Source organism: Prunus persica, chromosome G3 (assembly GCF_000346465.2).
Source record: "Prunus persica cultivar Lovell chromosome G3, Prunus_persica_NCBIv2, whole genome shotgun sequence".
NCBI lineage: Eukaryota > Viridiplantae > Streptophyta > Magnoliopsida > Rosales > Rosaceae > Prunus > Prunus persica.
Window position 1 is genome coordinate 24,793,801 of NC_034011.1, and position 21,938 is coordinate 24,815,738.

Here is a 21,938-nt window from a genome sequence, read left to right on the forward strand (position 1 = left end):
CTAGCTAATCCTTCCTTTCTACATGGGATTAGTAGTCCCCTCCTAAGGAGGTGTTTTTGGTGGACCCGGTATTAGCAATCCCATCTAAGACTAGAATTAAATGAAACAAACATGGTACTAAATTTAGTCCAAGCCAGTCCAAGCCAAGCCTGTGTACCAAACGACCCCTTAAGATATTATACTTCTGGAGTATAGCCGTCCGGCTATACTGTTAAAATATTATATTTATCAGCAATCAGGTTGTCGTCATCACAGTAAGCGTCGTCATCAATGCTGATTCCGAAAACGTTTGGCATGTTGAATTCAAGATTGAGCTTTATTAGTATTGGATGCAACACTATACGCCTCCACAGAGGTGATACCATGCTAGTGGCATCCACTACATCTTTCAAGGTTAACAATGAAAATATGGATGACAAGATGCAATCTGGCAACTCATTGATCAAATCCATGCTCTCGTCCTCCTCACCCAGAAAACAAAACAACAACCCACTAAATAGCTTCATCATGCATTTAAAGAAGAAGAAGAAATATAAATACGCAAGGCAAGTGCCGTCTCTTAAACATTAAGAAAAAATTTATAAGAGTTGATGAAACACTTACAGTGGCTTAAAGTTGCACTTTCATCCATTGGCCTTCACGTGTAAAGTTGAACAGCAACGTTGACTGCCTTTCCTACTGTTTTTCTTTTCACTGTTTGGAGTATTTTTTGTTATAGATTAATTCTTTCTGCTCATATAAATGATATGCGCTTGACAATGGACATGAATAAAATTGTCACACCAACTATGTGATCATGGCAACGTAATAAGGCAATCAAACGATTAATCTAAGAGAACCAAGCTTGGAATCCACCATATATGAGAAAACTTCTCGTTTAATGAATTCATAAAGATTACATAATGCCCTAGCTACAGACTAAAAATAGGTTAAATACTCTTAGAAACCCTAAAAAACAATAGGGAAATTAACAAAAGTTTCCCAAAAGTAGCAGAATATCAAAAGGTCCCAAAAGAAAAAGAAAACAGAAAGCACACAGTGAAAAATAAGCAAGGAAAAGGCTTCAAACCTTAATTAAAGAGAAGCAAGCAGATGTTGTACACTAGGATCTAAATAAAATGAATGGTACAGCTAGATTTCCTACATGTTATCTCTGCTTCCATATAATTAAATTCACTAATATACTGATATGAATGACAATATGCTTAACATTGAAATCTGAGTTGTGATGTTCTTGCAAGAATAGGAAAAGGAATGATGCTTACAGTGTTCCCACAACCTTCTGAGTATTTGTTAGATGCTGTGTCCCTTGAACGATACGTGCCAATCCAAAATCTGAAATTTTGGGGTTCATGTTCTCATCCAAGAGAATGTTACTGAACTCTCTATGTATAATACCTTCAAATACGAATCATGGTGGAGATAAAGAAGCCCTCTAGCAATACCCTGAATAATATTGAAGCGTCTGCCCCAATCAAGCTCAGGTCTCCTTGCTGGATCTTATAAATGCAAACATTCGAAATATAACCAATAGTTTCATTCATATATCCCATGCATTGTACAATGAAAACGTTGACTGTCACTAGATTTTTACCTTCTAATTGCTATGGAAGATATTGAAACATTTGTATGAACAATAGTGAAACAGGGGTGTAATCAGATTCAAAATTGATTTCAGGTCTAGTTCAACATTGTCTCTTCTACTTTATAGGGAACTGAAATTTACTCATGTATTATACAATTCAGTTTACAGTTCTGAGCATTAAATCTGCAGGATGTCTTGCTTGACTGTTTGTGTATTGAACATAATTCTGTGATTCTGTGTATCAATCGAAAATAATTTTGATTCCTTGTGCCCTGAACATTTAGTTCAAGTGAATTCATTTGTGGCTTTAAGTTAAGTAGGCAAATTACAAAGATAAAGTCCAGAGAAACTAACCAAATAGATGAGTGTCCAAGCTTCTGTTTGGCATGAACTCATAAATCAGTAACTTCTCATCTTCTTTGACGCAACAGCCCATGATCCAAGCAAGATTTTTATGTCGGAGCTTGGAGATCAACAGAATCTCATTCTTCAACTTCTTCTATGCCTTGCCCTGAGCTACTGGATAGTCTTTACTGCTATTTCCTTCCCTTCTTGTAGACCCTACGTACAAATCAATCACTGCATTCATATCCTTATCTTGTAGTTGTATAGAATTGTAGCTGTTGTGATACAATATTTTCCTTTAGAAAGAGAAAAGGCAAAATAAAAACTCACCTTGTAAACTGGACCAAATCCGCCCCCTTCCCTGAGTTTGTTTGTGATACTGAAATTGTTCGTAGCGATTAATATGCTGTCAAAATTATAGATGAAGAGTGTCACTTGAAGTCTCAGTAGTATAAGTCAATTTAAAGAACTTTGTTGTTATTTTGACTTTTCCTGATTTGGCAAATATAACAATCAAATACTGAGTCAGATAAAACCATCAAAATTTCTTTGTTAGCTTACACAAATGAATTGTATCCCTCTCTCTCTCTCTCTCTCTCTCTCTCTCTCTCTCTCTCTCTCTTACCCTTTTGGTTAGCTCGCAATCTGTGCAAACCAAACACCATGGCACCCAAGATACTAAACCAATAGCTGTGATCAAGCTGACAATTAACTTGGTTCGATTTCCTTCATCTGAAAAAATGAATTTGTAATGCAAACAGTGTGAGACAGAAAAGAAAAGAAAAGATATTTATACTTAAAAGCTGTGCAAGCAATATTATTATCATTTACCTATTTCTGTACTGTCTAGGAGAATAAAATGATCTACTCCGCCAGAGGAAAACTCCTGTATAGTCTTTGGACCAGGCCAAACACCCTATATTATTAACATATGCATAAGCCAAGCAAGAACAATTATTTAGGCATTGTATCATGCACTCTTCAGCAACCGAAGACGTGATATATTCATGGTAGTTTCAACCGTACCATCTTCGAAAACCCATCTCCTTTTCCTCTCTCGAAGTGACTGACTTGCTTGTGTACTACTCTCACAAAACAATTTTGTTTTCCTCACACCCTGCTGTCCTGTTCCTTTTGCTCCATTCCTCATGTGACTTAGGTACAAACCCTTTCAAACACTTGCAGATTGGAGATTCAGAAGTTCTGCAAACCCCAAAAAGGTCCACATGTTCCATAATGATCACATGGATTCTTTTGGGCCTGCCAGTTAAGATTCCAGTTCTCACCATGTTCGATCGGAATACATAAGCTTTAGTGTACCATCTGAAGAGATATCCATATATCACAGTTTTGTCAAATACATAATAAGAGAAACACTTTGTTCCCTGCTGCACATTATCATCGAGATTCAACCCACAACCTTCTGAGTGTTTGCTATATTCTGTGTCCCTTGAAAGATACGTGCCAATCCAAAATCTGAAATTTTTGGGCTCATCTTCTCATCCAACAGAATATTACTTACCTTCAAACAGGAATCATGGTGGAGATAAACGAGTCCTCTAGCAACACCTTGAATAGTATTGAAGCGTTTAGCCCAATCAAACACTGCTCTTCTCATTGGATCTAATCAATACACCCATTGCCATTAGAAATGAAATCAATAGTCCCCCTGAGTTCGGCATACTAGGATGGGAAGAGCTCAGACATTATCAATGATACTGAAGAAAGATTAGGTGACAATGAGAAATTGCAGCCAAACATAAAGGGCCAGTGAAACTAACCCAATAATATCATATCCAAGCTTTTGTTGAGCTTTACAAGATTCTTGTGTTGGAGTTCGGAGATCAACAGAATCTCACTCTTCAACTCTTCGATGCCTTGCCCTGAGCTACTACTAGATAGTCATTTTCGAAAAATCGGCCTAGGCGGTGGGCGCCCAGGAGCTAGGCGGGCAACTAGGCCCTAGGCGGCAGCCTGGGCGGGTCTTTTTTTTTTTTTATAGATGTTGTTTTTCATGGACTCATTCAACTCTTCGATGCCTGCTCTGAGCTACTAGATAGTCATTTTCGAAAAATCGGCCTAGGCGGTGGGCGCCCAGGAGCTAGGCGGGCGCCTAGGCGCTAGGCGGCAGCCTAGGCGGGACTCTTTTATTTATTTATTTATTTTTATAGATATTGTTTTTCATGGACTTAGATTTCAACTACGTACCAAAGACTCGGTGATGGTGGTGACCAAGGCCGATTACGAAAAATGCCATTCTGCTCATCCCATCTTCTTCTCCAACAATGGTGTGACCGTGTTCACATTGGACCGGCCTGGTTTGTTCTATTTCATTAGTGGGGTTTCCGGGCACTGCGAGAGAGGCCAGAAGATGATCATCAAGGTCTTGGAACCAGCAAGCCCACCTCAATCTGCTGACCAGAACGAGCAGAAGAATGATGCTGCAGTTGCAATGGCCGCCATCACTTCTGCAACACTCATGTCCTGCATTATGTCATTTGTGGGGGTCCTTTTCTTCTAATTGCAGTGATCAGCGATGGTTACTATATTTTTCTTGTGGTTTGTTTCAGCACGGATACTCCGATTTAGATCCGGAGCCCGTGTCGGATATGCTCTGATATGAGTCGTCAACGGATACAGTCTTTGATGCACGGACACGTGTATCCGACATTCCGGACACGAGTCGGATACTCGTTTTAGAGGTTTTAAGAGGGAAAGTAAAGAGGAGATAAGCTTTAATTGTTGCTGGTTGAAAAATTCGAAGAGTTTGCCAGCCGTAGGTCTACTTTGCACGATCATACAGTACTCCAACACTTCTTCTTCTTCTACTGTATCTTTATCTTATTTTTATGTTATAAATATTTTGATAACTATATATTAAATTATTAATATTTTTTTTTAATTATCGTATCATATCCTAATTTTTAGATATTTTTCGTATTGTATTGCTGTATCTGTATCCGCTTTATAGGTGAGTTGAGATTAAAAGAAGTGTAGGATTGGAACTAATTGAGATTATGAAAATAAATTTGTTTCAAGTATGATACTTCTCTATTGAATTTTTATTATTTTATTATTTTATTATTTTTTTGGGTACGTATTTGTTCGAACTCTTGAACATATTATTTGCATCAATCTTAGTACAAAACATAAACGAGATAACTCTTGGAAGCTAGGGTTATTGGTTCGAGACTTGAATTTAGGGTTTGGAATACTAAAATAATTTTCTATCAATTCTAAATAGTTGAAACCATATTTTGAAATAATTTCGGAAAGTGAAAATAATTTTAAAGTCCAAAAATTTATTTGAGATAAATAAATATAATTAATTAATATTTATTATGAAATTAAGTAATATCTTAGTCTTATTTGATTACTTTAGTTATGATTTATTTAGTGAGTAATTAGTATTTTAATATTAATTATAACCACTATCAGGAAATATATTTTTATCTCTGATCATGTGAATACTACAACCACTATCAAGAAACCAAACATGATCATTCTTTTGTTTTGTTTTGATGCCGCTTAACAAGCACATCATGTATGTCCACCACCTTCCTTTTCTTCAGTGACTAATTTCTATGGGAAATTTCAAACAGATGATATCGCTGGTGTCAAGGGACAAATACGTAGCAGCAGCAGCAGCACTAAGACCTTCCAACCTTGGAAAACAAAGCAAACAAATTGTAACCAACTTTAAACTATGTTGTCAAATTAAGATTGTCCATTAAGAAGGATGCATATGTAAGATTGCACTCTTTGTGGCTGGTCCAAAAGTCCTCAAATTTTCCTTTGTATGTCCCTAGATTGGTTTTGTTTATATACTGTAAATGATTAGATCATAGAATGTGCATGGGTGAGAAATGCATTGATGCATGAGCACAAGGGTGGACCGTGGATCAAGACAAATATTTGTAATTTAGTTAGTTATTTCATGAGATATTCTTAATTTCTTATTTAAGTGGTTTTAGGAAATGTTTTATTTATGTATGATTTTATAATTAATTAATTTATTTTTGAACCAAGTAGCCTTGGTGTCCACGTTTTGTAATACTATAAATAAGGCTAATGTAATAGTTGTAAGATTCATAAATAATAAATTTTAAAATTAAAAAACATAAACACCGCTCCCGACGAAATGTCGTCGGCACAAGTCTATGCTGGCAAAGATTTTCCGGATTAGACTCCTCCCAATAAAAACTACCTCTACCTTTCTAACTAATCATCAACTAACTGACTCATTAATTGTTCTAATCCACCAACCACAAACGCTCTAAACTTTGACCAATTTGAATTAATAATTAAAAGCAAAACAGAAACAAATCAGTCCATTACTAATTTCTCCCTCGACCCTACAAGGCATGTGCATCCCCAGTTTACAACAGAAAACTTGTTTTAAGCTTTCAACAAAAAGTATTGGGATCTTCATTGTGTGGACAGATTGGACCAAAGTTTGACCATGAAGAAACAAAAACAGGTTAGCACAAAAACCACTACGTATACAGAGATCCAGAAAGTTCTCTTGTTCATCCTCCGGCCATTAATCTTCACCTCGTCTTGATATACATTTAGTGTGATTCCCACTCTTCGAGCAAACTGTAATGAACCAACATAAAAATAATAATTAATATCTTTATTTATCTTTGTTTGCAATTAATATAGTCAACCATCCCATTTAATTCCAAATTATTAATTCATGTGAATTATATATGCAAGAAAAGATGTTAGGTTGATGTTATACCCTTGGATCGTGTATCTGTAGTTGAAAGAAATTTGACCAAAAACGAGCGATGAGCCCTTGATCTTCCTGCACCAAGCACACACATTAAAAGTTACACAACTCACACAAATGTGAAGAATATGGGATGAATGGATAGATGGATGAGATTTGAATGATATTCACCACATAAGGAGGGTCGAAATCAGGGTTGAAATGAGGGTTGAGTTGCTTCATGATGCTAATAGGGTACTTGATAGGGCCTCGTTTCCTTGGTGGATACTTAGAGCGATAGATGCAAGTGGCACACTCACAATAATATCCGGTGAACTCCAAATTATTTTCATGGCAAATAGGGCATTTCTCTAATGGCCCATAGAACAACAAGTCTTGGCTGCAATGCAACAAACAATTGTAAGTTGTAAAATCAAGCAACTCACAAATAAACTTAGTTACTTACTTCGTCATTGTGTCTAAGAATTTGAAGGTTCTCATATATAATATATTTCTGATCATATGCTCAAACAAAGAACGACTAACCATCTTCGGAGAAGAGCATCATTAGAGTTAGACAAATTTTGGCCATTAGCTTCCAAGAATTCACGTACTTGTTCAGTTGACAGTTCCTCCTTAGTTGATGCTTGGAATTTTTTAAATATGGCAGCTACATCTTCTGTATAGAGGTCGAGTTTGTCAACCGCCGCATGTCGGTCCACCTGATCATGAGAGACAATGCGATCGAGAACGTCAAAGAGAGAAAAAGAAGAGAAAAGAGAGAGAGGAGAGAGGTGAGGGGGGTGAAGGAGGAGGAAGTGGAAAGATACTCTAAAAAATTAAGGGGGTAAGTGTGCATTATATATATATAATATATGTCCAACTTATTTAGTAAGACGGTAGACAAGTTTGATAGTTATTAGTACAATGCAACAAGTTTAAAAGTTTAGAGGTATTCAAATATCGTTTATTTTTAAAAGATAAATTACTACACAAGTTAAAGTTCATACATTATATTGGCCTAAATCATTCAACTAGCCAAAAGCATAACAATTCAATGCAAAGGCAACACCGTATGGGACCAATATCTATGCTATGAACTTTACCCCATATATAAGATCATAAATAAATATATAGATTCAATTAACCAAATAAAAACGAATATAAAAAATGAAGTTCATACCGTAGTTCTCACTCTTTGATCTCTCATGTCTATTGCCATCGGAAACCGTAGAGTCTGTGTTCACTGTACTAATCTGGTCTTTATTGTTGTTTATTAGACGATTAATTACAACATAAAAATCACACCCACTAAAATTGGAAAAGAAAAATTAGAACGAGAATTGAAACTTAGTGAAACTTTTTGTCTCTTTACTTCATCGAATCATCAAACCCTTAATGAAAACTTCTTAGACAAAAAGGAAGCATAACAAAAATCCCAGGAAAAGAAAAATTAGGGCTTTCTATTTCAATCACACTTTCCCAACAAAAATTTTGCCAATGAATTCCAAAATATGGTATTACGTTAATCACCAATGTAATTCTAATGGAGAAGCAAAGCAAATCAAGTCTCATCGTTAAAAAAGAAGTCATGCATGCAATTAAAAAGGGAATCACACGAAGAAAGACCAGAAATCTTTCGATCCATATTTAATTTGAGACAAACGTATATAAAAGAAAAGCAAAAAGGAGTAATGCATTGTAGCTTCAGCACATGTCATTACTCATTTACTCGCCTTAATTTTCTTATAAACAGTGTTAGCTAGGCTTTTTTCTAAAAGCATAGTATAAAACTATTTCGGGTATTGCATAGTGGGACGTACAACAGTTGCCGAAACAAAAGGCTTTGTTCGGAGAAGATGGCTGTGGCTGTGAATGCAATTAGTGAAGCTATGAAGAGTTTGGAGAGAAGGGGGGTTTTGTATGGGGCAGAGAATTAGGGTTTCAAGGTTGTTTGCTGTGAGCAGTGAGAGAATGCTTACGCTTGCCGGTTCGCCACCGTTTTGGGGTTTATGAGACTGATTTTTTGGATGAGGAAGACCAAAAAAGGTTGAGATTGTTTCCATAAAGGTTGGTAAGACTTGAACCCTAATTGTAAATTGTAATTTCCATGAATTCCTATTCTTTGTTTAATTACAAAATAAAGGACTACTACACACATGATCTCCCACTGAACCCCTAGTTAAAACTTCTGGTATCTCTATACTATGATAAAGACTCGTAGTGAACATAAACCCTAATTATAAATTATTAGCCAAACAAAAAAAAGATTAACTGAAACGATGAAACCCCAAGAAAAATATTATGGCTCTAATTCAATCACATCTCCCCCATGCCCAGTTTCTTAATTCAAATTGAACAAGAAGTTTGTAGATGAATTCCAGAATATCAAATTGCAGTTAACAATCAATCAGAAGCTAAAGTCATACATGCAATTCTTTTTCTCACATATAGAAATACCATAATTTCAAAAAGGATACATACCAAATCTTTTTCTTACTTCATGAGCTAAGATATAAACCCTTTTCTCAAATTTGCCAACAACAAAAAAAATACCATTTCTCCAGCTCTCTAATAAACAAAATTATTCTCACATATAGAAGCAATTCTCAACTTGAATGCTGTATATATCATTAACCCAATAAGGGATTGACATCTGGAGGGAAGGATTAAATTAGTTAACTAACGGATTTCAATTAAATAAGTTAACTAAAATGTTTTCTTACACACTTAAGCGTGCGGGCTTGGCACCCAACGCCCATTGCTAATTTACTCACCCGAGCCCGCCGACCCGGGTCCCCCTTCTGCCTTCTTCTTCGAATCTTCTTCGCTGCCCATTTCTGATAATTGATCTCCTTCGTTTTTGTTAACCATCTGAGGTTTTTTCACTGACTAAGGTTGAATTTCAATCTTTGGTTAGAGCATTTGCAGAGAAGTGTCCGGATTGCAATCGCGGTTGAGGTTGAAAGGACAAGTCTTTGGTTAGTAGATTTGTTAAATTCTTGTGATTTTAGTTTGTGGGTTTGGTTTTTAGGAGCCATTCGGGCTCTCCCATGTTTCATACGATGTTTCGGTCCTGTTTTTTCAAATGGGTTTGTTTGGTTTTGTTTTTGTGTCTCTGCTTCTTTGGATTTCTGTTCTTTTATTGAATTGGTTATCTAGTACAAGTTATCAAGTTGTAAATTAACTTCATCTTTTTTGTCTGTGCTTTTTTGGACATACCATAGTTGAGTGAATGTTTGTGTATCATTAGCTCCCAAACTTGATAACTTACAAGTTTAATGTAGACTTGTTATTGGAGATACGGTTGGTTTTTCAGATTGAAGTACTTGAAATTTGACCCTTCATTTCGAATGCTACCTCCACAAATAAATTGGGAAAGATGTGAGTGAAGAAATATAATAATTAAGAACATGAAGTCATCGTTCTCTAAGTTTCTCTTCATATGAATAATGGAACATGATATTTTTCCTGTTCTGCAAAAAAAGTTGTTTCTTCTTGCATAACTATGATGATTCTCTGCTGTTACCCGAGCTTGTTTATCAAGAGTTCTATTTCCTTGTTCAAAAGAGTATATACATTATTGGTATACAATCCGTTAAGGTAATCCGTGATTGGTTATATTTATCCTTTCTGTACTTCAATTTTATCCTGGGAGTAGGAAACCCGTGTATTGTTCCTAATTAGAGAAAAAGAAACATGCATGTCAAGTTCCTGTCATCTGTTTTTAAGGTACCTTAAATAAAGTTGTGAGAGGAATTCAGTGTTAACAAATTGTATGTATTTAACCTTTTTCACACCTCAACTGTATATGCATTCATATTGTGCATTTGCTTTATTGTTTGAAAAGGTTAAACCTTGTGCATCTTATTAAAAGAAAAAAACTTATTTGATGCTTACCACTGATGCTTACCGCTGCTTAGTCTGCTTCATTTTTTATCTTCAGGTCTTGTTGAACACTTTGGTTATGGCATCTAGGCGCTATGCTCGTTACAGCCCTCTTGCTACAGATGAAAATGATGATGTCTATGGAAAACCAAATGACCCTCGGTTTTCGTATACTCCGAAGTCCTTTGATAAAATCCCATGGAAATCCATACTCCTTGCTCTATTCCTGCTTTTTCTTGGATCATTGCTTCTGTTTCTTTCATACTTTATTTTCACTGGTCACATGGGAGGGGATCTGTCCCAAGCCTATGGCCTTTTGGCTCTAGGAATTCTCACCTTCCTCCCAGGTATGTCAAAAGATATTTCCATTTCTTTCGTTACCTCTACCTATCGGTTGTGACAACTTAAAGTTATATTACTGACTGACTATTTTAGAGTTCAAGACTAATGAACCAATTCAAAGAATAGGAAATTTGTCTTATAAATTGCCTTATTATACAATTAGAGATGAAGAAAATAAAATCTTTCAATTTGAGGAGATGGCATATAAATCTCGGATGGATAACTTCATATGACCTTAAATTCCCTCATTCGTATGTTGGATTTCCTCTTTGATGTAACTATTTGAGCATACGATTAAATCTTAAACCATATTCCTGAATCTGGCTACAGGGTATCTCGATGGATTAATTCTTTACTCATGGAAATACTCCATATTGTTTCTGTAGATTGATTGATGACTGACTGACTGACTGATTTCATATCATTCTTATGGCTGCAGGCTTTTATGAGACACGAATTGCATATTATGCATGGAGAGGTGCGAAAGGATACCGTTTCGCCTCCATTCCAGACTATTAGGGTGTTTTTGTCTTCAAACTTTTCTAATAATGTGTATGGTGACACTTTCAGTTGACATCTTCATGTAAAATCCACATTGTATAGAACACATGAACGATCCATATGTAACTTGTTTGCTATTTATTTGTTATTTAATGACTTGTTTGCGTTTGAAGCACGCCACGCTCACACATATAGTTCGTAGTACTACTGGGATTGTTCTTCAGCCTGTATGTTATAAAACTGTTTATCCAGCTGTATTGAATCAAAGCCTCAACAGAAGTTTTTGATATTCTTGCAGCCAAATTGTTATGCTTGCATATTAGCGCATTATGTTGAGCAAGAAAATCTTATTTTTGTGGGTTCGAGGCTTGAATCTTTGTAATAGCCACTAACATATTGCTGCCAAAGCTTGCTTTGTAGGAGAAAAACTTGCATGGCACGGCGATAGCAAAACAGTGCTAGTCTTATGACATGCAAATTCTTCTCGCCTTATAGATGAACTGAAAAATGCCAACAAGGCTACCCTTTTGGTAGGAGACATAGGCGTTTTAATGGCGAGCCTAGTAGATCCAAATCAACTCTGTCATCCTAGTCAATCATGTTTCATAGAAATCATCACTACAATAGCTCCAAACATAAGGTTTCATAGGAATCATCACTAAGAAAGTTAAGTTTTTCTTTTAAATAAATAATAATAATTAATTTAATGATTGGAATATATTCTGTTGAAGAGGATAAAATAAAATACCATTTAAACTGATGTGCCCTTTACAGAATTAGAATATATTGTCTTCTCATTAATAACTAAATTAATTTTTATTTTAACTGTTATCTTAAAAAAAATTAAAACTTTGACAGAAAAATTGCTAAACAGTAGAAAATCGAAGCTCAGATGACGAGAGAAAGGCAGCCAGAGCTCACTAATTATTGCCCCCAATTTTTCCTCCGATTTGCCTTGAACCAAAACAATCAAGCGAAATCCCCACTTTGCCCCTCCAGACAAAACCAAATCAACCATCTGAGAAAGCGAATTCCTTAGTCGTTTCAGCAAATGCCATGGGCGAATCTGTCAATTTCAAACATTAATTAATTAAGATAGTAAATAGATTAATAGAAGATCGTGGCGGAGTCTCTGAAAGTCCGAAGCGAGAAAGAAAAGCACGACAGGGCGCCCTTCTGCGTCTCCATTTTTCAGTTTAGCCCTTTAGGGGTCTCTGCGATACTGCTCATTCACAATCCAATTCGAAGAGACCCTTTTCGCCTTTCGTATCAGCGACTTCAATTTCGGAGTTAATTTCATGTAACTTTCTCTCTCTCATTCTCTGTATTATCTGTTTCTGTTGAATTGCATGCTTGTGTGGGTGTTTTGTTTAATTGTCAATTATGTGAATTTATTTATAGTTTCTGGGATCTGTTGCAGCTAGGTTTATTGGAATCTCTGGAATTAGACAAGTATTGGAAAAATTGGGGAAAAAAGCTATTAAGTTTGGAAATTTGGGAAATTTTTCTTCTGGTTGAAGCTACTGACTGATTTATATGAATTGGGTTCCTATTTCTGATTTGGAAGTGGGTTTTTCGACTTCTCTTTTTACCCTTTAATGTATTTCCCTCTTATTGTTATCTTCCTCAAAGATGCAATTTTTTTTTTTTTTACATGAGTGATGTATGGAAATTGGGGATGGGAGTTCTGTCTGAGGTGTTGCTATGACTGAGTTTTGGCCCTTACGCACCCATAGCGGGTTCTCTTACTTTTACTTTGTAGTTGCAATTGTAGTATAATTAGCTTTTTGCTCTTTCGGTGTCTGATGGAGTAAGGGCAGAAGCATTTCGATATTGTTCACAATATAAATTTGCTCCACAAATAATCAAACGTCTATGTTCTTTATGTTTATCTGAAATTACAGTTCCAATCGAAGTCGCTTATTTTTTATTATTGTTTTGAGTATACACTTGAGTGTACATTTGCATGCTTGGAATGACAAGTCTGCTGATCTAGATTAAATAGTAAACATTCCTGGTGCAATTGTAAATCTCGTCTTCCAAAATGTATCGGTGTTTGCACTCTCTTGCATGTTTATCTGAGTTTTTATTTATTTATAATCATGCCTTTAGATTAGGAAAATGGATGGATCGGTTGGCCGTGGGGGCACCAGTGCGGATGCTTATTTACCCAATTACAAGCTTGGAAAAACTCTTGGTATTGGTTCTTTTGGAAAGGTCAAGATTGCAGAGCATGCATTAACTGGCCATAAAGTTGCCATCAAGATCCTCAACCGTCGCAAGATAAAGAACATGGAAATGGAAGAGAAAGGTCAGCCTCTCTTTGTGAACAATGGTTGAATTTGATTACTTGTCTTTTTCTATTTCAGACAGTTCTGTCTTGAATTCCAAGTATAAACCTTTGTACTTTACTTGTTTTTCCCTTCTTTTTCACCCTTAAATTTTGGTGCAGTGAGAAGAGAGATCAAAATACTGAGACTGTTTATGCATCCTCACATTATACGACTCTATGAGGTCATTGAAACACCATCAGACATTTATGTTGTGATGGAGTATGTGAAGTCCGGAGAGCTCTTTGATTATATAGTAGAGAAGGGTAGGCTGCAGGAAGATGAAGCTCGTAACTTTTTTCAGCAGGTTATTTGGCAATTGTCTTGTTCTCTTTCTTCTACCATTATTTTTGCTTCTCATATGAGTTACATAAGGCCAATATTTTTTCCTGAGGCAGATAATCTCGGGCGTAGAGTATTGTCACAGAAACATGGTTGTTCATAGAGATCTAAAGCCCGAGAATTTGCTTTTGGATTCCAAATGCAATGTGAAGATTGCTGATTTTGGTCTGAGCAACATAATGCGTGATGGCCATTTTCTCAAGACAAGTTGTGGCAGCCCAAACTATGCTGCTCCAGAGGTATAAAGACTCTGGTTAGATGGCCTTTTAGTCATTTTTAAATAGGAAATTTGAATACATTTTTCTTGTATCATGGCTTGATTTCTATCTCCAATGTTTCATCTCTTTCATCTTTTGTAGGTCATTTCTGGCAAACTGTACGCTGGGCCTGAAGTGGATGTGTGGAGTTGCGGAGTCATACTATATGCTCTTCTTTGTGGCACCCTTCCATTTGATGATGAAAACATTCCCAACTTGTTTAAGAAAATAAAGGTACTTCCAGATCTCGTTCCTTTGTTTAATATAAAAGTAATCTTATCTGATTATTTTCCTTCCGTTTCAAATTTTCTTGAGATGCAAGTATGTTTATGCTTTTTGCTTTTGTGTCCATTGACAGTTATTTTTTTCGTTCTTTGTCCATATTAGTCACGCTTAGCATACCATGAATCAAATGGTTATCTGCTTGCATATTATTAGTTGTCTTCCCTAAACCCACATCATTTTCTCTACAGGGTGGGATATACACTCTTCCTAGTCATTTGTCACCTGGTGCAAGAGACTTGATACCAAGGATGCTTGTAGTTGATCCAATGAAAAGAATGACCATCCCTGAGATTCGTCAGCATGCATGGTTCCAGGCTCATCTTCCTCGTTATTTAGCTGTTCCTCCACCAGACACAATGCAACAAGCAAAAAAGGTTTGTTTGTTTTTTCTTTTTGGTTTTGTGAATTGGAGTCATAATGTCTGTTCTACTTTGCTTTTCCTCAATGTGCGAAGTGATATGTGTCACCGTGTTTAAATAGAATAGAGAAATGTTAGTGTAATTTAGTTTATGCAACAAAAAGTTGACATATCAGCTGATCCCTTGCTTAATGCATATCCTTTTCTGTTTTGGCTGCATCATATACTGGTGTACACCTATTATCATAAGTTTTCATGTGTCACCTTGCGTTTTGCAGATTGATGAGGAAATTCTTCAGGAGGTGGTTAAGATGGGATATGACAGGAACCTTCTAGTTGAATCCCTTCGTGGCAGAGTACAAAATGAGGTTTGCTCCTTTGGACCTTATTCTCCTTCTGATTTTCCAATAGAATCTAATTACCCGTTGCATGTTTCAGGGAACTGTTGCATACTATTTGTTATTGGACAACCGTTTCCGTGTATCCAGTGGCTATCTTGGAGCTGAGTTTCAGGAGACTGTGGTATGTATCCCCCCCTTTTTTGATGTTGTAGCAACAACTTGGTTAGAAAATAAACTGTCCTCTTTTAAAGCCAAAGACTAAGCCTGTCGGCCATACTCTAACAAGATAAAAGTTGTTGTGGCCCATTTACCAGCTAAAAGGAAACTAGGAGAAACTTGTACTTCGTCTGAAACAGGATCCACTCTGGAGATATCCAACTTAAAGTGGTTGAGGAATATGATAGATCTGTGAATGGACATAATTTGTTCCAAGATTTACAAAACATGATTGGGGAAAATGTTTTCAATGCTTGAACTGTTTGTATCAAGCTCATTATTTTCTTCTTTGCTGTGCATATTTGTATTAAGATCGGGCACCAATTGGATTTAAGTTTTTTTTCCTCCTTTTCTTTCAATTCGTTTTTTGGGTCCAGGATTGTGGTTTCAACCGTATGCATCAAAGCGAGGCTGCTGCTTCACCTGTTGGGCACCGCCTTCCAGGATATATGGAATATCAAGGAATGGGTTTCAGACCACAGTTCCCTGTTGAAAGGAAATGGGCTCTTGGGCTTCAGGTTAAATTTCTCTGACTTCATGTTATTATTTGGGAATAGGACATAAAAAGATAATATATTCTGCTGTGTTAGAAGATAGTTGGGTAAACATATCGACTTAATTGGTATGTTGAAACAGTCATTGCTTGTGACGTCTAGGAATTTGTTTTGAGCTCACTAAGTGTGCTGGTCCTTCTGGATATGTACAGTAGTGGTAGGTTGAATGGAGTGAACATCAAACATTCAATTTATGATTGTTGATCCTTTCATTGGCAGTCTCGAGCGCATCCTCGTGAAATAATGACAGAAGTCCTTAAAGCTTTACAAGAATTGCGGGTTTGTTGGAAGAAGATAGGGCACTACAACATGAAGTGTAGGTGGGTTCCTGGAACTCCTGGTCATCATGAAGGCATGGTTGACAATTCATTGCACAGTAACCATTATTTTGGCGATGAATCCAGCATCATTGAAAATGACGGTGGCATGAAGACGCCAAATGTGGTCAAGTTTGAAGTGCAGGTAACCGTTACTTTATGTAATTCTGTTTGGTCAAGTTTGCATATTGAAAATAGTTGCCTTTTTCAGATCATCTTGTCTTGAGTATCTTTCCAGAACATAATTCTAATACATACATTATACTGCTGTTTTGGGGTCTTAAACAGCTCTTCAAAACTCGGGAGGAGAAGTATCTGCTTGATCTTCAGAGGGTTCAGGGCCCCCAGTTTCTCTTCTTGGATCTTTGTGCTGCTTTCCTTGCACAACTTCGGGTCCTTTAAAGCTAGAGCGCCAAGTCTCCCCAACAAAGTCCTTTGTGAATCTGTCGTGATGCTTGTGAAAAAAAAAATGAAAAAAATAACTTGTACCGTGTATATATTAATCTGTCTTGGGCCACTTTTTGCTATTTCTCATCTTATTCCCAGTTTTATATGGGTTTGTAGCTCTTCTTGTATTGAGCCAGTATTCTACACTGGCATTGGCCACGGTCATTTCTAGTTTTGGTTTTAAAGTGGTCTGTTCTGTCCTGGATTTTGCTCGTTAAACCAACAGGCAAATCTGTGTGAAAGAACTAACCTCTCTTTGGAGCATGCTCTATCTAATGCAAATTTTCCTTTTAATATTTAGGCAAAATTCATTGATGGGACTTACTTTATGATGTTGTTAATCATATGCATGCTGAACCACTTCACCACTTTAATTGAAAATTGTTTTCGTTCGTGGTCTGGTCGTTGCTACAATCTTGTGCTTGTGGTTTTTTGTTTTTTTGTTTTGTTTTTTATATAAGCAATATTGAAGGAGGGACTTTGGGTCTAGAGATAATTACTCTTAATTACTTTTACTTGAGCTACAAGCTCCTTTTGACCGATATGTGATTCATCGGACTACTTGACAAGAAAGAAGAACCAGAACGAAGAATGTAGAAGAAGATTAGATTTAAAAAAAACATGTGTTTTCCTTTTAGCTTGTGTCCCAACGTATCAACTCAGACAATACCCCAATTTTTCCATTTCTTTGGTCTAATAAATGTATTTTTGCAATCTAATGTATCAATGCATTATCTTATGAACGACCGAATTTTAATCATTTAATCTTTTAATTCAAGGACTAAATCTACGATACACCGATGCATTGAATGCACCACATCAAGACGTCGTTTGTCTTCAGCCTCTGGCGGTATTGTTATTGTTCATCTGTCCAAGTAATGTCTTCTCTTCGGACGTCTTCTTCCTTCTGATCTGATAAGATACTGAATGTATCATGCATTATGACAATTGAAAAACACATCTTGTTCAACCACAAACGTTACAGAAAAAATTTATGAAGAGAAGCAATTCAATTTATTATTACTTCAGTGGTTTCTTTCAACCGAAAGCTCAAATTACAATTCACTATTTCTTTGACATACATTAGGAGATCAGCAATATTGCAAAGAATGGAATAATGGTGAATTCCAGATGATCTGGAACTAATTAGAGGATGAATTTGTTAAAAGTAAAAAACTAAAAAGGCTCTCTTTTTCATCAATTAGTTGACAAAAAGCAGATGGGTTGCAGATCAAGTGAGCTCCAGAGTGACAATTCACCATCACTACTCAGAGAAATATCCATTGAACTCTGTTGGGTTTCTTCCTCTTCTTTCTTCCCCATCACCACCTCCTGATATTCTTGTTTTGCAGCAGCAGCAGCAGCTTCCTCTTTGTTCTTGTTACAGGCTCTCTGAAGGTTGTTTAAGGACTCAGATATGCCTCTCCCTTTGGCATTTCCTGCTGATGATGATGATGATGAAGATCCAATCTTTAACTTTAAGCACTCAGGTATGCCATTGAAGGCATAGAGAGAAGCAGAGAACTTTCTTTCATATTTCATTCTCTTCATGGCTGCTCTTAGCATTGAAGGCTCATCTGCATAGGTCTCTGGCTCCACTGGCTCCTCTATCTCCTCATCAGCAATGTCAAAAGGAGATGGAGAGTAGTAGTTGGATGCTCCAATATCATCCACAAACTGGAAATCAATCGCACCAACTTGATCATTGACCTCTTCTTCTTCTTCTTGATCCATATCTTCCTGTGATCCTTCACCGACAAAATTTGCATCCCCGCCACTGTAAGTCTGTGCCACTTCACTCAAATTGCCATAGTCCATTTGATCAGTTTCTCTTGCAGTAGAGTACTCTTCCTTCTCAGTCAAGCAAGATTCGAAGCTTGATGTCATGTAGTCAATGCTACTTGCACTAATGATGTCATGATTGTTGCTTGTGATGTAATCTTCAGGATCATTAAGGAAATCAGTGTATTGGGTTTCTGAGAAATCTGCTCCTGCTTCTTCTTCCTGATGATCAGCATGTTGCTGCATTTGATGGTGGTTGATAGGCAAAGGAGCTGAAGGAGCAGAACAAGAGCTGCTATTGTTTCTTGCTTTGAGCCTCTGCAGGAGAAGGTTTGTGATCTTTGAGGGAAGTGCTGGTGTTGAAGATGGTGAATGTGAGCAAGGCCAGAAATTGGTTCGAGTATTGGCACCGCGGAGCAAGCAAGCAGCCTCATCATAGGCCCTGGCTGCTTCCTCAGCGGTGTCAAATGTTCCCAACCACACTCTTATCTTTTGAATGGTGTCCTTAATCTCAGCCACCCATCTTCCGGAGGGTCTTTGGCGGACACCGACAAAGCGTTTTCGAGCTCTTCGTGCTCCTCCTAGCTCTGCAGCAGCCGAAGCTTCCTTCACCATCTCATCCCAAGCCATGGTTCCCTCACTGGAACTCCTGTCTTCCACTCCATCACTAACTTTTCTCTTCCTTGCCATATCTATAGCTCTTTTCTTTCGAGTATATTTTTCTTTGCTAGTGTGTTATATTTTGTACTTCCAAGTGATTTACTTGAAGCTGAAGGCTCAGTTGCTTTGATGATCTGGTTCTGTTGGGATGTGCATTTATATATGTGGGGAACTGAAGATCCTCTCAAAAAAATGATTGCAGGTTTGAAATGGTCGTACCGTTTGTTCTCATTTCTTTGTTTCTTTTTCCTCTCGGCCTAACACTAACCAAATGGAAACGGACCTGCAATTGTTGCATTGCATTTGACCCAGCCAAAGATGCCTATATCTCTCTTCTATGCCATTATTTAAACAACATATCAATTAATAACAAGGAATTGTGAGCTTGAATGAGTCATACATATCTCTTTTTTTCTGCATTTCTTTTATCAGAAACATGTATTTTATAAACTTTTTGCGTTTATTTTATAACTCACTGACGTATCTTCTAGCACCAAGGAGATACAAACATAGAAGTCATCTTTGTAGAGAAAGGGACTACTTGTTCCCTTCTATTGAATATTTCATGGCATTAAAACACAAGTACATCAGCAACCAAATGATCCCCAAGGAGAACAACAAATGGAGCCTAATTAAACAACATAGTGACCTCTCTCTAATTTAGGTGCAGCATATCCATTACTACCAGTACAGGATATAATTATATTTACTGAATTCTAATGAAAAATAATATTGAAAGCTATTCAAGGCAACTTGGGGGATAATTTAAGATGATGGGTGGTCCCTGAATTTATACCCGAGTTTCAATTTGGTCCTCTAACTCGATCAGTTGTTTCCAATTGAGACTAAAAAGCTACACTTTGAACTTATAACATATCCAAATTCATGTACAATGGCATTTTCATCAAATACCAACACTAGATTTCTAAATACTAGTTTTGGCGATGGTTCCAATTTCTCTTCTGCCCCAATCAAAACAAAAACAGGGGATCCATATGTTCTCTTAAAATTCCATGGAAGTTATAAGGCAAGCACTAGCTTTGTTTTGAAAGGACAAACACAGTAAACACAGCCACGAAAATCATGGGGCAAACATTCTTTTTTTCACCTGTGATGTGACTTGTTAAACAACGCGTAAAATGTCACTTTCATTAGCCAAATAAGGTCAATTTACACTGCTTTGGGTGAATAACCACGCAATGAAAATCCCCTAATGACCCTTTCATTTTGCCCTCGTCATTTATGACCGAAGTTAAGAACAGCGATTTTTACAAAGCCTCCTCCACAATGAAGCATGTCCAGGCCATTCTAAATACTTATATAATTACATGATGAGAGGTGTTTGTTTTCTAATGCCATCTTTTAGTATATCATATCTAAACACCTTTTCTATTTCATTATCTTGGATGGGTTCACGTCACTCATCATGCTCGTAAAATGACGTTTTTGGACTTACTCAACTAGAACAGCGATATAAGAACTTGAAGTTAATATAAGCAGTCATCTGAGGAAATGAGTTAGACTTGAGTTAAAAGAGGGGTTCGATTTTCTCTTTGTAACTAGGAAAGTATCATATAACATGATGACATTTTTGTTAGAAACAAGCATATGAATGGTTGACTTTTCGATAAATGAGGTCGATAATTATGAGATTTTATACTTAAAAATATGAAATATCAAGATTAACAAGTTGGTATATCAAGTTATTAACTTTGTTAAGTAACGTCTGATATGACATCCCAAAAAATCTTTAGAATTGTAATATTATACATTTAAATTTTTGGTGGAATCAAACATGCGAAATGTCGAACTCTCCGAAAGTTAGATTGGCAAGATTATTTGTAATTATATGAAAATATCAAGATTAAGATAAGTTAGTTAGTACTAAACAGTTAGTAGCTTTGTATGGTTAACCTCTGATATGACGTCTCAAAGAGCACAAGCTATCTAGAAGAACACACCATTGAAGAAGATTTTAAGACAAAAGACACAAAGATAAAACAAAAATGATAACAAGGATCAATGGGGTAGCAAATCTAACGGGACCGTACGGCGACCAAAAACAAAAGATGAGACGAACAAGTCCGAGAGAGAGCCGAATCTTTGGAGTTCACACTTGTTTTATTGGTCTTTTGCCCAAAATTCACGACCAACTTAAAATATATCATGATTTTGCTAAGAATAAATAAATAATTATCACGTCACTATTCTTTTTTTTATGAAGAAGGAAAACATAGATTGGACTGCACTTTAAGCTTGTGGTGCTGCCATGTCTGTATGTGACGACGTGTGTTTGTGATTCTAGTTCATCTTCATTGCGGAGGGAAAAAAAAAGTATTTAAGTTAGCATGGAAAGGGGAAGCTTAGATTGCGTCAGGGGTAACCTAAGTTTGATCATCCTAAGAGCAACTCCACCCCTTAGGGCAAAGTCTAAGGCAAGGGCAAGCTAGGGCAAGCAAGGGCTGACACTATTCACGTGAATAGTGTCAGCCTTGCCATTTGTGGTTCCACCCACAAGGGCAAAGTCTAGGGCAATTACTATTCATTGTACTTTATTTCCTATTTTTTTATACTTTAAATCATTAATTTTGATAATCTTTTTAATTAAATTTTCGGATAAGATTTTCGGATGTGAATCTCGGTTGCCACGTGTCTTATTCCAGATAAAATTTTC

General features: G+C 36.6%; 4 protein-coding genes and 1 long non-coding RNA gene across 6 annotated transcripts; 3 read left to right on the top strand and 2 right to left on the bottom strand.

Annotated features, from left to right (window-relative positions):
* On the bottom strand, nucleotides 1,273-2,654 carry LOC18782064. Its single transcript, XR_002270949.1, has 4 exons — nucleotides 2,556-2,654; nucleotides 2,261-2,336; nucleotides 1,940-2,146; nucleotides 1,273-1,499 (listed from the first exon to the last, which is right to left on the bottom strand). It is a non-coding gene; the product is annotated as an uncharacterized LOC18782064 (long non-coding RNA).
* On the top strand, nucleotides 4,152-4,451 carry LOC18783550 (early nodulin-like protein 1). The gene has a single exon (XM_007216692.1). It carries the CDS (start codon nucleotides 4,152-4,154, stop codon nucleotides 4,449-4,451), a length of 300 nt encoding a protein of 99 aa, XP_007216754.1.
* Nucleotides 9,375-11,664, top strand: LOC18783398 (transmembrane protein 230). The gene is made up of 3 exons (XM_007215105.2): nucleotides 9,375-9,625; nucleotides 10,591-10,879; nucleotides 11,314-11,664. Exons 2-3 carry the CDS (start codon nucleotides 10,612-10,614, stop codon nucleotides 11,391-11,393), a joined length of 348 nt encoding a protein of 115 aa, XP_007215167.1. The 5' UTR covers nucleotides 9,375-9,625; nucleotides 10,591-10,611; the 3' UTR covers nucleotides 11,394-11,664.
* LOC18781882 (SNF1-related protein kinase catalytic subunit alpha KIN10) lies at nucleotides 12,461-17,142 on the top strand. Of its 2 annotated transcripts, none has more exons than XM_007215174.2 (11): nucleotides 12,461-12,675; nucleotides 13,488-13,686; nucleotides 13,828-14,012; nucleotides 14,104-14,286; nucleotides 14,407-14,538; nucleotides 14,778-14,963; nucleotides 15,226-15,315; nucleotides 15,386-15,469; nucleotides 15,882-16,022; nucleotides 16,278-16,520; nucleotides 16,664-17,142. In XM_007215174.2, exons 2-11 carry the CDS (start codon nucleotides 13,497-13,499, stop codon nucleotides 16,775-16,777), a joined length of 1,548 nt encoding a protein of 515 aa, XP_007215236.1. In that variant the 5' UTR covers nucleotides 12,461-12,675; nucleotides 13,488-13,496; the 3' UTR covers nucleotides 16,778-17,142. The 2 variants fall into 2 exon arrangements, with proteins under 2 accessions (XP_007215236.1, XP_020415712.1); XM_020560123.1 differs by having other exon boundaries at nucleotides 12,479-12,675; nucleotides 13,493-13,686.
* Nucleotides 17,855-19,294, bottom strand: LOC18781946 (ethylene-responsive transcription factor RAP2-2). The gene has a single exon (XM_007217737.2). It carries the CDS (start codon nucleotides 19,292-19,294, stop codon nucleotides 18,020-18,022), a length of 1,275 nt encoding a protein of 424 aa, XP_007217799.1. The 3' UTR covers nucleotides 17,855-18,019.